Genomic DNA, 15,858 nt, shown 5'->3' on the forward strand with positions numbered 1-15,858 from the left:
CTCAGATGATTTTAATGGAAAATAAGAATCCAAAGTGGTATGTGCCTAGCAGCAAAATAAAAAAGCAGGGGGAAGGGAATGGACAGAGAGAGTTATATAATGGGTCAGAATTGCACCTCGGTGGCAACAAGTACATTTCTCTGCTGTGCTGACAGCCAAAGTAATTACTCCATTTATGTCTTTTTCAATGATATTAAACTAGTTTCTGAAGTAAACGTAGTATTTGAGAAAAGCCTGCAATGCGAGCAACGCAGTAATCCATCTGATTGAAATGTCCTGTGGGCTCGGGCAGTTTCAGCCGCAGGGCAGTTTAAACAAAAATATTTTTTGAAATGTGTGATAACACTTAATACAGTTTTAATTTTTCAATAATAACTAATCTGTCAACCAAAAGTTGCTTTAGTTGATTTTTATTATTCTAAAAGTTACATAGACTATAAATAGCATTAAGATTAGCAGTCTAACTGAAGCTGATGGAGAAGTACATAAGGAAAACATTGAATGTAAAGTATTATGAAAGCTTATTTCATCATGGTTTCCCTGTTAAGGCTAATGGTTATTGAAACAAAACTCTAGAAAAAGTAGTAAAATGTTAAAATTCTGTAATTATTATCATGTCATCTTGTGCTCAGCAGGCATTTCATGGTCATTGTTTAAATTAGTGTGTGAGTATGTGCATGTCTGTATGGAAGGCTGAGAGAGGATCTTATCAATGCATACAAATATCTCAATGGTGGGTGTCAAGAGGATGGGACCAGATTCCTTTCAGTGGTGCCTGATGATAGGATCACAGTATCACAGTATCACAGTATGTTCTGGATTGGAAGGGACCTCAAAAGATCATCTAGTCCAATCCCCCTGCTGGAGCAGGAACGCCTAAGTGAGGTTGCAAAGGAACATGTCCAGTTGGGTCTTGAATGTCTCCAGAGAAGGAGACTCCACAACCCCCCTGGGCAGCCTGTTCCAGTGCTCTGTCACCCTTACTGAGAAGAAGTTTCTTCTCAAATTTAAGTGGAACCTCTTGTGTTCTCAGCTGCCCAGGATGAGGGGCAACAGTCACAGACTGAAGCACAGGAGGTTCCATGTGAATATGAGGAGAAATTTCTTCACAGTGAGGGTGCCAGAGCCCTGGAACAGGCTGCCCAGAGGGGTTGTAGAGTCTCCTTCTCTGGAGACATTCAGAACCCACCTGGACACATTCCTGTGTGGTCTGCCCTGGGTGAACCTGCTTTATTTAGCAGGTAGGTTGGACTAGATGATCTCCAGAGATCACTCCCAACCCAACCATTCTGTGATTCTGTGGAGGGGAACGTAACCTTTGTGTTTGGCAAACCAGGGAAGGTCCTTGACAGTGACTGGTAATCTGCTTGGACCTTCCCGAGAAGAAGGGAAAGGGCAGAAGGGGCATCGCTGGTAAATCCTAACTGAAAATTCTTAGTTTAAAATTTTGTGGCTGGAAATTTTGTGTCGGATGATGACATATTGTTCCTGTCCAAAATATGTAAGAGACTAGTTAGTAGCAGGTGATCTTAGGTTGTGGAGTCTCCGACTCTGGAGACATTCAAAACCCGCCTGAACACGTTTCTGTGTAACCTCATCTAGGTGTTCCTGCTCCGGCAGGGGGATTGGACTAGATGGTCTTTTGAGATCCCTTCCAATCCCTAGCATTCTATGATTCTATGATCTTAAATCAAAAGAGAGCATTCTTCCTCACAGATGTAATTGTGTATTCAGAGAAAAATATTTCAGTGGAATGCTGGTGGTCTCTGGGAAGCTGATGGGAAGTATGTATCTAGAGAAGGAGACCATTTTTGAAGAAAGGTGCACTTGTCTACTTAGTTGCTACAAAGATTTTTTTTTTTTCTATCTACAGTATTGTAATATGAGATTTATGCTTCTCCTTAAAGAATGCTGTTACTTCAACATGCAAAGCTTCTTTGAGGTGTGTGAGGATTACTGGTCTCTTCTGTCTCCAGGCACTTTCCTCCTACACTTATTAAAGGCTGCTCTTTCAAACTCATGTCAAAACTATCTTGTTCCTTGGAGTTTATCTGGGATCTCTGTTCTCTTACATGAACAACCTGGGGGCTGGAAGAACAATCCAAAAGTTTTCCTGGTTTTCTAACACAGTATCGTTCTTCATCTGCATGACGTTAGTGATACTTTTTTGCGATACCTTCTGTGAGCCTCATAGTTCTTTCTGAAGAAGGCTGATTTTGTAAGAGCTGAAGATCACACCATTTCTTTTTGCAGTAGTGGCTCATTATTTCTTATTTTGTCAGGTCACGTCACATTATTAGGATAATGTAATAAATTAGGATACAGACATAAGTTTGCTTTACCAAAATTTTTAAGCTCTACAGTTTGTAAAAGGTAGAGGATGTTGATTTGAAGTTCATCTCTTAGAATGTGTTGTGAGTGTGTTTTTTAAAGACTCTGATAAAAATGGATCTGAGAGAACCAATTTAACTATTTATCTCTAGTTATTTTATTTGAAAAGACCACATATTGAAAGTGGTTTTGAATGTATAATGATTCAGCTGTAATAATCTTTCAAGTATGCCTTTTCTTATGGATATTAGTAGACAGGTCTATATCAGTTACATTAAAATGTTGGTTAGAAGTAGACGGGTGAAATCACATTAGTATTCTGCTATGAGTGCTACTGTAGAGAATTTAAATAGCCTTTATTCAAGTTCACTTTATTATGTTCACTTTTGGAAACATACACCTTCCCAGTTTGTCAGCTTCCTAGCACTTCTATCACCATAGTGTTTGCTTTGGAGCAGGTAAAATTAGGTTTTTTTACATACTAGTGCTATTTTTAGCTAGTAAATAACATTGGGTTTCTTTTAAAAAAATACTTCATTCTAGCATTCTCATTATATACTTTTGATGAGTTTCGTGTCTGCTAGATAAGGTGATGTTGGAGATTGTCAATATCTAGGCCTCAAAACAGTGATTTTTGGTTTTGTGCATTAGAAACTTCCATTGAAATAGTTTGACATTCATCTTTGTTTGCTTGCAGCCTTGTCTGTTTCTCAAGCTATTGCACATTAACCTAGAAGCTTTTTCTGATGACTTAGAATGGTTAGTTCCCCAGGTTTTTGTAACAAGCTGTAACACAACTCTTTTTAATGCAGTGCTGACAAACAGCTTGTGATGTTTTGATCAGATTGTTTTTTTGAGCTTCATGGCTGCTTCATGTGAGGCTTCTAAACATGAGATTGTGGGGGTTTTTTTCTTTCTATAAATTTGTATACGTTAAGCTAATAGACCTATTTAGACGTAGTTGTCTTAGTCCAAAGCTGGTTGAGTCCTCACATTTCTACCCTGGCCTCAGTGTGGCTTTGAGCTAGAACAGAGGCAGAGTTACTGATTTTTATTTATTTACTTCCTTACTTTCCCTGTCTCTCACCTGTCAGCAGTCAGTGATTTAGAAACTCAATCCTTTTGAATCAAGTATTTCAGCAAATGTAATACAAAACATATGTGTTGAAGAGCTAAAGTGTTATGTATAAGTGTTACTGTTAGTAATTAATGACTGCCCAACTAATTTAAAAATGACTAATTTTTGATGGTGAATTTTCAAAGACAAAACCAAAACCAAGGATGGGTGATTGAGACTGACACTTGAATCTCAGCCAATGCCACTGTGTCCAAAAAGGTCAGCTGTTGATTGAAGTGTATCATTAACTCTTTTTTTCTTTTTTTCCTTTTCTGTGCTTCCTCAAAATCTCTTATGTAGAGGTAAAATTTTTGCTCATGTCAAATGTGATTGTAGAGTCATTCCAATGGAAGGACTCAGGTATAATTCAGGCTCCTGCTCACGGCAGGATTAGCACTGAACTCGGACAACACTGCCTGAAGCTTCGTCAAGTTGGATCTTGATTAGATGTTTTCTTATTTTGTGGTTAAGAAAAAGTAATTGATTGTCAAACTTTATTCTTATATTGGAGATATAAATATCCATAGGAAGAAAAACGTTTAAACATTTAATTCAGCTTTTCTGAAATATGAAATTATTCTTTGAAAAAATGCACTGATGTGTGAATTGTGTGAAATATGGGAAGCCTGTAAAGCAATATACGAAAACTGTTTTATAACTGAATATTTTTGGTTTTAGAGCCTTGACGAGTATGAAGATGATGAAGCAGGGCAGAAGGAGCGGAAGAAAGAGGATGCTATTACCCAACAGAATACAATACAAAATGAGAGTTCCAGTGCAGATACCCCTGGCTCATACTTACTACAGGTGAGATCGTAACTCTTGTTAATTTTAATATTTTACTCAGTTTTAAAACTCATACCGCTGCCTTCTTTGTACTCCTCCTTAATAGTAGATCATGTGCTATATTGAAACAAACATGAAGTTCGGGAGCTCTCATGTTACTAAAAACAGAGTATGAGGTTCCAGTCCCCAAACTCAACACTACTGAGAGCCAGTTTTATTTCTGAAGGGCCTTTGAAGGCAACAGTGTTGATGTTCACCATAGAACTTTTCATTTGATGACACAAAGAGAAACCTGGAGAGTCAAGTGAAAAATACTCACAGGTTTAGAATATTCAGTTAATTGGAGGTAGACTTTTCAAATCAGGACCCTATTTCCTAATTCAATTTATTGTCAATTAAAAAAACCTTCTAATTACTGATTCTGGGATTGAGATAGACACGCACACTCTTAGGCAATACACCCCTTGCCACTGTGTCACCTCTTCTCCATTTTTTTTGTTTTCCAGTCCCCTTGCCACAGGTTACACTCAGTCCTGCAGCCTCAGCTCTATCAAAACATTACAGTTACGCCCAATACAGGCCTCCTGTGTCCTGTACTACCCCTGGCAAATGTTCTGTCTTCTCTCTTTTGTGGCCTTAGTCTCTTTAGCCAGTCTTGTTTCTCCTCCTCTTCTGTTAACTAACAGCATATGCAAACCCAGCTGTACACACTGAGGCCATCCAGCTCTGCCTGGTGACTCCAACAGAGGCAGTTGGACATACATAGGGAGAAAAATATATGAACAGAGCAAGCACATGGTGATAGTTTTCAAACCACCCATAACCAGAGGGGACATTGCTGAATTTAGCAAGTCAGGATGTGCTTTTCTTCTAAAATTTTGCCTGCTCTTTCATACGCTCATGGATGCATTTGACATTCAGAAGAGCCTATGGCAAAGAAGTCTACAGCTTAATCACCTGAAATGTGAAGAACAGTCTACTTTTGCTTCAGTTGAACCTGTCACTTGCCATCTGTTCCATGTGATTTCACCAAGGTGTCCCAGTGCAAGACATGGGGAACAACTGCTTCCTCTGTATGTGACTGAGTGCCACAGAAAGAGCACGACCCCTCTCAGCTGCCTCTTCTCTAGGCTGAATAATCCTGTTTTATTTAGTTGTTGCTTGCACAGGAGGTATTCAGTAACATTCTGTACTTTTTCCAGTTTGACTATATTTTTATTTGGGATCAGGAAACAGAACTGAAGAGTTCAGTACAGCATACAATTGCAGAATGGTTTAATGATTTTGTTTTGTTTTGTTCTTTGTCTCTTTCCTGACAATTCCTGGTATCTGCCTGTTTGTCTGCTGAGTTTACTATTGTTGTTGTGTGTCTAACTTAACATTTCTGAGTTATCTGTGAGCGATCATAACAAGCTCAGAGGCTGATGCATATGTAAATTTAGAAGCGTGTTTACCCTTTTGTCTACTTTGTGCTTAGGTACACTAAATTTCATCTCCTGTTTCACCTCCCAGCCACTCCCAACAGAGAAATCCCGCAGGTTTTCACAGTTGATCCTCATCCTTTCTGTTTTGAATAGCATCGTTGGACACCTCCTTCCTGACAATATAGAAAAGCACAAGTCCCAAACAGGTTCCTGTGGAACTCTTTCAGGTGTTCCATCCACTTCAAGAGCTGATCATCAGAGCCCACCATTATTTCTTCTCTTCACCAGTGATTTATTCATGGAAGAACCTTGGCTCTTATTCCAGTGTGGCTTAATTTCTTTAAGAGGCTTTGAGGAGTCACCTTTTGAAACTCAGTAGGCTGCCAACCAACTTTTCTTCTGGACACTTTTTCACTTTAAAAGCTGTATTGGATTTGTGAAGTCTAACTGTTTTATAAATGCTCTGGTGATTCTTCCACACTATTATCATATTCGCTCACTTATTCCCCAGTTATTTTAGACCTACTAGCACCACTTTATTCAGTATAAATATCAAGCTTACTGGTCTATAGTTTCTCATCTACCGTAGAATCTTCTTAAAGATAGCGATTATGTTAACTGCTAGTATTAGGGCAGTTTTAAGTGGGATATTATATACAACCTTGAGTAGTTTAGCTGTTATGTTTTTCAGTAACATCAATAATTCTTTCAAAGCTCAAGGAGTAAATACCTTCTTGTTCTGGCAACTAGCTTTTTTTTTTTCTCTCCATGTTGTTCATTTGTTTTAAAGTTCTACCAGCACTTCTGTTTGAAACAGACCCTTTGAGTCTTCCATGAAGAAGTGCTCTGATGTGAGGCTCTTACCATGATTTTCCATTATGAACACCAGCAAAAATATTTCTGCAGAGAAACTGTCTCCTTTGAGCACGCTGCCTCGTATAACTTCTTCGCAAATTCTTTGCCAGGATTCCTCATTCTGAAATGTTTTTATGCTTTTTCCAAGTTGTTTGTTAGACTCTCTCTTATTGTATTCACTCTGTTTTCAATTCTTCAACTAATATTCTGAAAGTTGTCACTTTTAGTTTCCCCTAGTGGTGTTATTACATAAAGCTTTGGCTGTATTCCCGTGCTCTGTTCTTTTCATCCATATTTTCTATTCTTCTCGACAAACAACCTCAGTTTCTATTTACCAGGCTGTCTGTATTAATTGTGTCCTACATCGTTCCAAGTTTGTCACCTCCGTATTCCAACAGGCAGTACTACTTTGTTGACAGAGCACAGCAGGGGCGTCCTGTCTCTGACAATACAGAAGAGAGTCCCAGGCCTCAGATCTGGCAAAGACCCAGGATGGCACATGTACAGAACAGATGGAACCTTAGAAAGTTGTAGCTGCTAAGACTTAATCGGTTTATTGCTGACTCTGTCAACTCGCTTTTTATTAGAAGACTTACAGCTTTGCCCAATTTGAACAGAATTTGACAGCAGTGTTATTTTGGCTTTGATGACTTAGTTTCCTTTTGAGTCTACTTTGTGCGACAGTTAAGCCTAATTCTGTTCTTAAAAGTAGAATTTATGTTTTAGATTTAAGAATTCAGTCAATTCCAGTTGCTATTGACCAATATCTATTTTAGTTCTACCTACTCAGCAAAATACATTTCTGTAGTTGTAGATGTGTTCACTGATTTGTCCATTCTATAATTACTGTGACAATTATATGGGAAACAAGACAATATTTACCTAATATATGATGGATAAATATGTTGCTGAATAATGTTTGGTTTCCAACCTTTAACCTGGTTCTTCAGTTCTGTTTCAACATTGTCAGAAGTTGCTGTTATCCTTACCATGAGCAAAATGCACAGTTTTTGAAAACTCTGGCTGCATTTAAAGTCCTTGATCCAAAGCACAGAGATATCTGATTTGTTTAAAATAGATCTAAAAATATACCAGTTGTGGTAGAAGTAGAACTAATGGCTGAAATCAGCGTCTCAATTTTTTTATAATGGAGATGTGGAGGTTGACAGGTCTGGCAACATTATAAACATCAGAAAACAATCACAATCAGAACTGTTACTTAACATCAGCAAAAGATAGCGTGGAAAGCACCACTTCACCAGGTGAATCAACAATAAATCCACTCCCAAACACAAAACAAATGTTAGATCTGGCTCTGATTTCCTTGCCTGGTTTTTCTCTTATTTTTAATGCTTCAATTCAGTGATTCTCAGCTTGGGGGTCACTGTGCAGTGGACTACTCACTGATGTGTACAGGGATGCAGACTAAGAGTAATAAGTTATATGAAATGAAGTTTAGAACTCTTACGAATAAGCTAAACATTTGTAATGCTAATGACAATCATAGTTAATGTTATTCCTTTAAAGTTACCTAAGTTACTATTTTAGGAATCTGTGGAGTCTAGCAATTACAAAAATCTAGCTCTTGCTTAGTAGCAATTGTAAAATTGAAAATACTGCAAAAACTATCTGATAGCAATGGCTTTCTTGCAATGGGACAGAAATTATACTATGCACAAGGTAATGAACTTCATCTCTTTTCATAATTGAAGATGATGTTAACAGGCACTTGGTATAAAGATAACATGCATCAAAAACCTGCAAGATTTGGCTAGAAAAATGATAAACTTACTGATGATTTTTCTCTTAGAAGACTGGCTGAATTCCAGAAAATATGCTAATACTCGAACAATACATATATACAAGGCCTGACATTTTTGCATCAAAGAATCCGGGTTGTGCCAATTCCATGGTCACCTGCCTCCCAGAACTCAGTTGTTTGGGGAATATTTTAGGAGACTAGATGCACAATTATGTGTCCTTAGTGTAATCCTGTGGTAGGAAGGGTTAATATGACTTCATCATCATAGAAGTGAGATCTGAGTGTGATACCGTCATGTAGTGCCTTTGAATGCTACTTGTCGTGCTATGCACTGTATGAACACATTGCAGAAAATGTCATCAGTTGTGAGCAGTTTGACGTTTAAGTGTAAGATGTGGGAATAGTTGAGTAAATGTGTATTGGCAAAAGCAGCAAGAAACAATAAGGTATTTGAGATCTTCATAGTTATTTTTGGCATTGGCATGGGCTAAAATTAGACGTGCTGAATCCTTTCCTCTCCCTGGCAAACCTGCACCACACATGTCAGAATGATTTTTGCCACTAAGATAACTTAGAAGTAGGGGGCAATTAGAGAGAGTGGGAGATACCAGTTTTTGTGCCTGTGAGTACGAAAAAGGAAAGCTCTGAGTCACGTAGATAATGAGGTTCAGCCTTTGTGAAATAAATACTCTGAATCCTTCAAGTGAAAGGTAATGATTTATAAAAATGTGAATGACTTACAGTATCCTGCTGTAAAATGGGAATGCTGATCTTTCTTATTGTCACACAGTAGCAAAATTTGTCCAATGTATTTCTTAATTCCAAGTGAAGACACTGCAGATAACCATCGCAGTTACCAAGACCTTTTGTGTCTGGAATGACTGCTGAAGATCTCTGTGGTCATCTGCTAGAAACCTGATTTAGAATTTGTATTGCTGGCATGAAACTGGTTGGGGAATTTTGCCTCTCAGGCATTCTAAAGCCTGGGACCCCCAGTGGGAGACATGACTCACTCTTCTTGTTAAACCACGCCGACTGTTTTGCTGTACCTGAGTATTACGTAGTGCAGCAAAGCCCAGGACCTCATTTAAGAGCCATGCACGCTAGTTAGAAATTGTGACCGTCTCGTTCCAGCCATTAATTTGTTTTGTCTATGCAGCTGAAATGGGCGTTTCTTGGAGTCCACACATTGCTCTTAGATTGTGCAGCAACAAGAAATTCAAGAAATACTGATGTTGAATCTTACATCTTCATCTGATGGTATAATTATAAAATCGTGCTGCAGCAGATTGGGTTCACCGTAGTTAACTTCATTAGTGAATAGGTTAGATGGCTGGTGAAGTAATCTAAACTTGATTTATTAGCATGACCATTTAGTTATGACTTGTGCATGTAGTCCTAAGTCATCCAAGAGCCTTTGAGAACTGAAGGAAAACCACATCTGATCTTTTTTTAACCTTTTGTTCTAAAAGACTTAACGTTTCACCAGAACATTGCAGACATTTTCTAAGAAGAACACAGTCCAAAGATACTCCCACAGAAGTGCTCTGGTGTGATTCCGATTTCTTAAATACCATCTTTTACTTTAGATGTGGCTCAACACATTGGAATTTTCAGAAGAAGTGATATACGTCAGTGTTACAAAGCTGTAAATGTTTAATAGAGGCACTTTATAAGCTCTGCTGAAATCAGTAAATAAAATAAAGTTAGGGAATAAAAGTTTCTAGCGACTTCTTAGCTGTGTGACAAAGTGCGAGGAATGCAGGGAACTGAAGTATTACATGTATCTCCATTAGGAAACACAGCTGAAAACCTGCCTGACACAACCTTCCCCAGAGTTTTGTGCTTCAATCTTATGCCAAGAAGATGCTGCCAAATAAGCTTCTCAACTCGCACTGCAGTTTGTGTCTGTCTATTATGCATTTCCCGGCTTTTTATTTTGTGCAGCAGTGTAATGTCACACAGCATCGTTTTGCAATTAGTCTCATTATCCAAAGTATGTGGTAATGGCATTTATATCTATTCATACCTGACCACAGCTTTTGAAAGATGTTTTGCTTCTAGGTTTCAGGTGGTTGTTGCAAAGGACAACTCTGTACATGCATTCAAGAGTAGTAATTAATCTTGTCTAAGTATATTGTCATAATACTGCTTGGTGTTAATTTCTGTCCATAGAGAGAATGCAGGTGTGGTACAGGGCATGCCCGGATGTATCAAGGCATGTGTTTTATAGGCTATATTTCTTCAGATATTAGGCCAAGGATTATTTTATGTAACAACATGATTATAATATTGATATTATTTTAAGAAGAGAGTAAATAAAATGTGATTGAAACACTAACATATGTAAATTAGGAGGAACTGTGTTTGAATACATTAGGTTATATGTAATTCTGCCAAATCAGGTTGTGGGACTGTGGTATTTGACAGTTGATTACCAGAGAATGTTCATCTTGGGTTTTCTATCTACAGATCTACTTCACAGAGATGGTATGAAAAGTCATTAGTATTCACAAAGCACTTAAACAATGAGTGAATGCAGTAGAAAGGCTCATGAGGAAATCTTATTGTATGTTTAAAAATATTGCATAAAAATGAGTTAAAAAGTATTCCAATTCAATGTTGTTTAAGTATTAAGAGGTCACTTAATTTTTAAAATACATTTGCGTCTAACGTCAGTCTTGTATGTGCAGCATTTTTAAAGTGACATCAGTTGCAGGGAATTTGCTGCCCTGTACAGTTCATGACAGGAACCAGGTGCTTCAGATGTTTAACTGCCATGGTTGGTAGGGCTTGGGATACCCAAATAATCCCTGTAATCTGTGTAAGGAAAACAGGAGCACAGAAATTCCATCTTTCAATGATCACATATGATCAGGCCATCACTCAAGTAGTTTGTAGCAATATGGGGGTGTATTCAGAGCAGTTCAGGTTTGTTAATAGCAGTAAGTAAGGCATGGTGGCCGCTTTGTGAGAAACAAGCAAACACAAATTACTCAACACTACTCACCGAGTACTCTTTGTGTTCCACCTAAGAGATACTGTGGAAAAAGACATCGTGTGGTGGTGTCAGGAAAGGCAGTATGGTCATGCATGTAGTTGTAAGAATCTGAATGAAAGTTACTTAAGTCAACAGTGTTCTGACTCCTTCTGAATTGGTTGACTTTGCAGCTTTGGTTTTCTTTACATGCCTTTTGTCTGTATTACTGGACACTGAAAAAGAAACAAAAACAAAACAAACAACCAAAAAACCAAAACCAATTTAATTGATCCTCAAGGTAACTTCTCTGAGTTTAGGAGTAGTAATGTTGCGTGGTGGTCTTGTCTGGTATAACTGGAGCCTTTAAAGACATTGGATGAGTTATTTTGCAAAACTGAGATTGCTAGTTTTTAGTTAAATTGTGTGTGTGCTTTTTAATAGAAACTTGAGTTTTGAAACAGTGGAGTCTGGATTTCTCAGCAGAATAGGCTGTGTAACAGAGATCGTTGTTGCAGCGTAGGTTTCCCTGCCAAAATCCTTCTCCTCTCATGTGAACAAATTTAGTGTATGTGTGCCTACGTGTAGTGCTGCTGATCCGTGTGCGATCAGTGGGTTTTACATTCCCAAAGGATCTGCACATGCTCAGCAAATCCGATTCAACTGTATTGCATGTGCACTATCTAATACTGCTGCTTTCAGAAAGTGCTTACAAGTGAAATCAGGGTCCCCTTTGTCCCTAAGAAGTCAGGGAGCTGAGAGGCGGCAGTGACTTTTGTGAGGCCGAAGGCAAAGCGGGTAGCTCTCAACTGCCCATGAGCCAGATGAAGGTGTTTGGCCAGGGTTGTGTAGCCTTGAGGATGCAGGTTGGGCATCCCTGCTTGGAGTCATCTGACCGCCTCTTTTGTAGGGAAGTACGAATACGTGTTTATCAACATTTTTCTTCATCATAGCTGATCAGAAAGAGAAATCTTTCAGCTTGTTTGTGGAAGGCACCAGTTGTGTTCAGTGCCTGATCATTGTCAGCATAAATTTGATTACCTTTGGCAAGCAAACTTTACTTCTCTTAGAAAGAAATGCAACATGGTGAACATTTTTAATGTCTGTGTTCAGTAAAGTTTGATTTAGTGGATTAGTGGTTTAATCTTAACATTTTGGTTAAGGAATGCATTTCACCCTCAGTAAATAGAGTTAAATGTACCCATGAAGTCTCTCATAATTGAATACTGGGTTTTGTGTGCCTGTGTCACAAGACCTGCATGAAAACTAAGAGTGAATCAAGCCTGTGTCTGTGAAGGCAAGGTGGTGTGAAGGTTTCTTACTCCTGCTTTAGGTTCACAATTGTCCCTGGGAACTGTGAGGGTTTCACCACAGCTGCTTCTTCAAGTCTTTTCTAAGTCTTGTGCAGACCAAGTAGGAAGCAAAGTGTTTCAGTTATTTGTTCCTTGTAGTTTTTCTCAAGTTTGATTGTGATCCTTTCATTAGGATTTTACTTTTTTAGGGGCTTTGTTTACTTTTCTTCTGTGGTTTTTTTTTTTTTAGATCTACAGATGTTTCTCCAATGTACTCAGGCTGGATGTGCAGGCTTTTGTTTTGTTGTTGCCCTGTTTGTTTCTGTCCCTGTTCAATTCATGAATCTGTGCTCCAGAATTCCATAAACTGGGGCATTAGCTGGTTTGCAGCCTTTATATGGCCATAAGGAGTAGGAAACAGTTTCTCAAATTCCCAGCTAATGTTTTGAGCGGTCAGCAGGGGCCTCCTGTGAAAGAATTCATTTTCTTTCCCACATGCTTTCTCTTTTCGACTGGCATCACTTTTTAACCCAGCTGACTTGAATGCTGGTTTGAGAAGATTGTTTTACCTCCGAAAAAGTCAAGATGGAAATTCTGTTCAGCTGTCAAAAATGAGGATGTGTAAGTGGGTATCTCCTCCCAGTCTTCTCTTAAAATTTCTTCTGGGGAAAAAAAAGTGGTCAGTAGAGTATAATGATACATTGTAGCTGAGGTGTCTGTGGTAACAAGAGTACTCAGGTAAACGCAAATTTATTGAAAAAGGAAGGACTACCTGCCATATCTGCTTGTACAAGTAGATGACACAGCCTGACTGATATCAAACGCTTGTGTAAGGTATGTTGATACTTCTGACTCCCACACTTCTCTGCAGTTTTATTGTAGAGAGAGACTTTTAATTCTGTTTTCATGCTAGGAACAAGTTGGACGCCTAGATAATGAAGTTGTAAGTACTTGCCGAGTGTGTACAGTGGGGGAGGATGCTTTTTGGCAAGAAACTACATGGGCCAAGGGAGTCCCTGCTGAATGAATGTCCTTGTGCAAGGTGGAGAGGGAAGACCACTTGCTCACTATCGCAGAAAGATGAGCAGAAATTTATACAGCTCTGCAGAAGTAGACATAGCAATAGTTGTCAAACGTTTTTAAAACATGGATCATACATTTGTGTTACTTACACTAAGTTAGAGAATATCGTGTTGGTAGTTACTGAGATGCGCTTGTGCCTTTAGAATCTGTGTATTCCAGTTCCGCAGTGATGTGAGAATGGCGGAGGGGAGCCTGCTTCTCTACATCCTTGTAGTGTGGTGTAATAAATGTGATGGCTCAGGAGGGAGGAGGCATCTGGAATTCAGAGTTGTTTGGTGGAGACACTCTGACTAAGTTTATACTGCTAAAAAGAGCAAGACCTGGGTGTGAGCTCAACTGCTGCACTGCTGATAGAGCCTACGGCTTAATTATTAGCAAGGTTTTCTGGCATGGTTTTGGTTCATGCTACCTAGCGCTCTCCTGTATCATACCTGGGGACTGTTTGAGGAATAATGTGCCAGGAACAAGTCCTTGCATGTCACAGCATCAGGTTTGGCTGCCAGCGTAGTGCTACAAGGACATTACTAGCCTTTGCTAGCTCAGAAACAGCTCCAATGCCCTTAATCAACACGCTGAGGTGTGCAGCACAGACCTCAGTTTCACGCTATGAAAACACCGCTTGGGGCTGAAGTTCAGCCCTTGCTTTATTTCAGATGCTTTTGAACAGGGAGGAACCTACAGATTATTATTTCTTGAGGACACCACATGGGGGAGACCCACTGTCAAGTCCTTCGGAGTATGGATGTGGCAACTGTTGCGTGGCTTTGGAGCCACGGCGTAGGCTCTTGTTTGTCTGCCTCCATTTACTCCTTTTTTAGTAGAATCTGTCAGGCCAATTCTGCTGGTAAACACACTGATAAGGACCTCTCTTCTCTTTTATTGGAACCAGCACCTAGCAGAGATGGGCAGGATCGTTCATTCTTTTAAACTGGTTCCACTGAAGAAGCTGGTCTTATCTCTAGTTGTGTTTCTAGTACATAGTATGCAAACCACTGTGTGGACATGTCAACAAGCAGCTTGATGCTCTGAGGTGAAGCTGAAAAAGTTAAAATGCTCTGTAAAATTTGAGACAAATCTCATAAAAAATAACTTTGGGAAATTGAATTTTGGCTGTTTGTATGTCTGGACACAGGGTAATGTGTTGTGAAGGGTCTATGCACATAGCTCCGTGCAGGACTTTATATTTACCATTGCTATAAAGTATTTCAGCAAGTTCTGTTTGTGTTTTCACCCTCATCATCTCTGCTGTGGGTTTCATATAATGACTTAGCTCTTCTGTGACTCGAGATCCTAGAATCATAGAATCATTTAGGTTGGAAAAGATCCTTAAGAACTGACACTACTCTCATAATTTCTCTGAGCTATAGAGGTTTATGTGGATCTGAATTTTGTCTTTAAAATGTTCTCCTGTTTCAGCATCAAATTGTGTGTCTTAGATCCCATGCTTTTTGCTTATATCTTGGAGGTATTCCTCAGGCAATGTATTGATTCTTTGTATTTTCTTTTTTTCTCCTTTTATTTTTTTTTAACGAGTGACTGACACACTGAATTTCAGAGCTTTGTGCAAATATTTCTAGGTTCCCTTTCTTTTCAAGGATTTAGAAAGCCTACATTTTCAGTTTGTGACTATTCGGCACTGATCCATGAAGGTCATATGTTGGATATAATCAGTGTCTTTATGATCATTTTTCCAGCTGTGCTCAGTCAGTGAGTCACCTGAGATCTAGTCAGGCTCTGTCAGCCTTATCTAATCAGCTTCTTCATAGTTTCTGTTCTGGGGGCCTGCCTGCTTGTCCTGAGCTCTTGCTCTGGCTCTTTGGTGTCAAGTATTGCTTGGATATAGAGATGGAGAGCTACTGAATAAAGAAAAAAAAACCCTGCTCATATGCTTTAGTGAGTATTTCCAGTTCCCTTATTTTTGGAGCTTCTTTCTTCTTGATTGCACTTGGCTTCCCTGTCAGTTACTTGTTTTACCTGCAGGTACTTCTTTAATTTTTTCCTCTCACGCAATGTCCTTGATAGGTTGCTTCATAGGTAGGAACTGAGGATACTTAATCTTCATTTTAGACATCTGATTGGATTCCCTGATCTTGCAGTGTTTCTCCATGGCCTCCTGGCTCTATGTAAACAGGGAGATGAGTCATAACTCCTTTGGCTTTGCAGGAATAATACGTATTGCTTGCACCCGGGCATTCTAACACGTCTATGTTAGTTCTTGTTTGAAGTCCTCA

General features: G+C 39.0%; 1 protein-coding gene across 1 annotated transcript in view; it reads left to right on the forward strand.

Annotated features, from left to right (window-relative positions):
• PAWR (pro-apoptotic WT1 regulator) overlaps nt 1-15,858 on the forward strand; it is a gene marked incomplete at its 3' end in the record, with an annotated part of 76,855 nt that overhangs the window by 35,944 nt on the left and 25,053 nt on the right. The window contains exon 2 of the mRNA XM_080361942.1: nt 4,127-4,255. Within this exon, the coding sequence (XP_080218068.1) occupies nt 4,127-4,255 (129 nt within the window). The remainder of the gene's footprint in view (nt 1-4,126; nt 4,256-15,858) is intronic.

The sequence above is a fragment of the Nesoenas mayeri genome (assembly GCF_963082525.1).
Source record: "Nesoenas mayeri genome assembly, chromosome: 1".
Classification (NCBI taxonomy): domain Eukaryota; kingdom Metazoa; phylum Chordata; class Aves; order Columbiformes; family Columbidae; genus Nesoenas; species Nesoenas mayeri.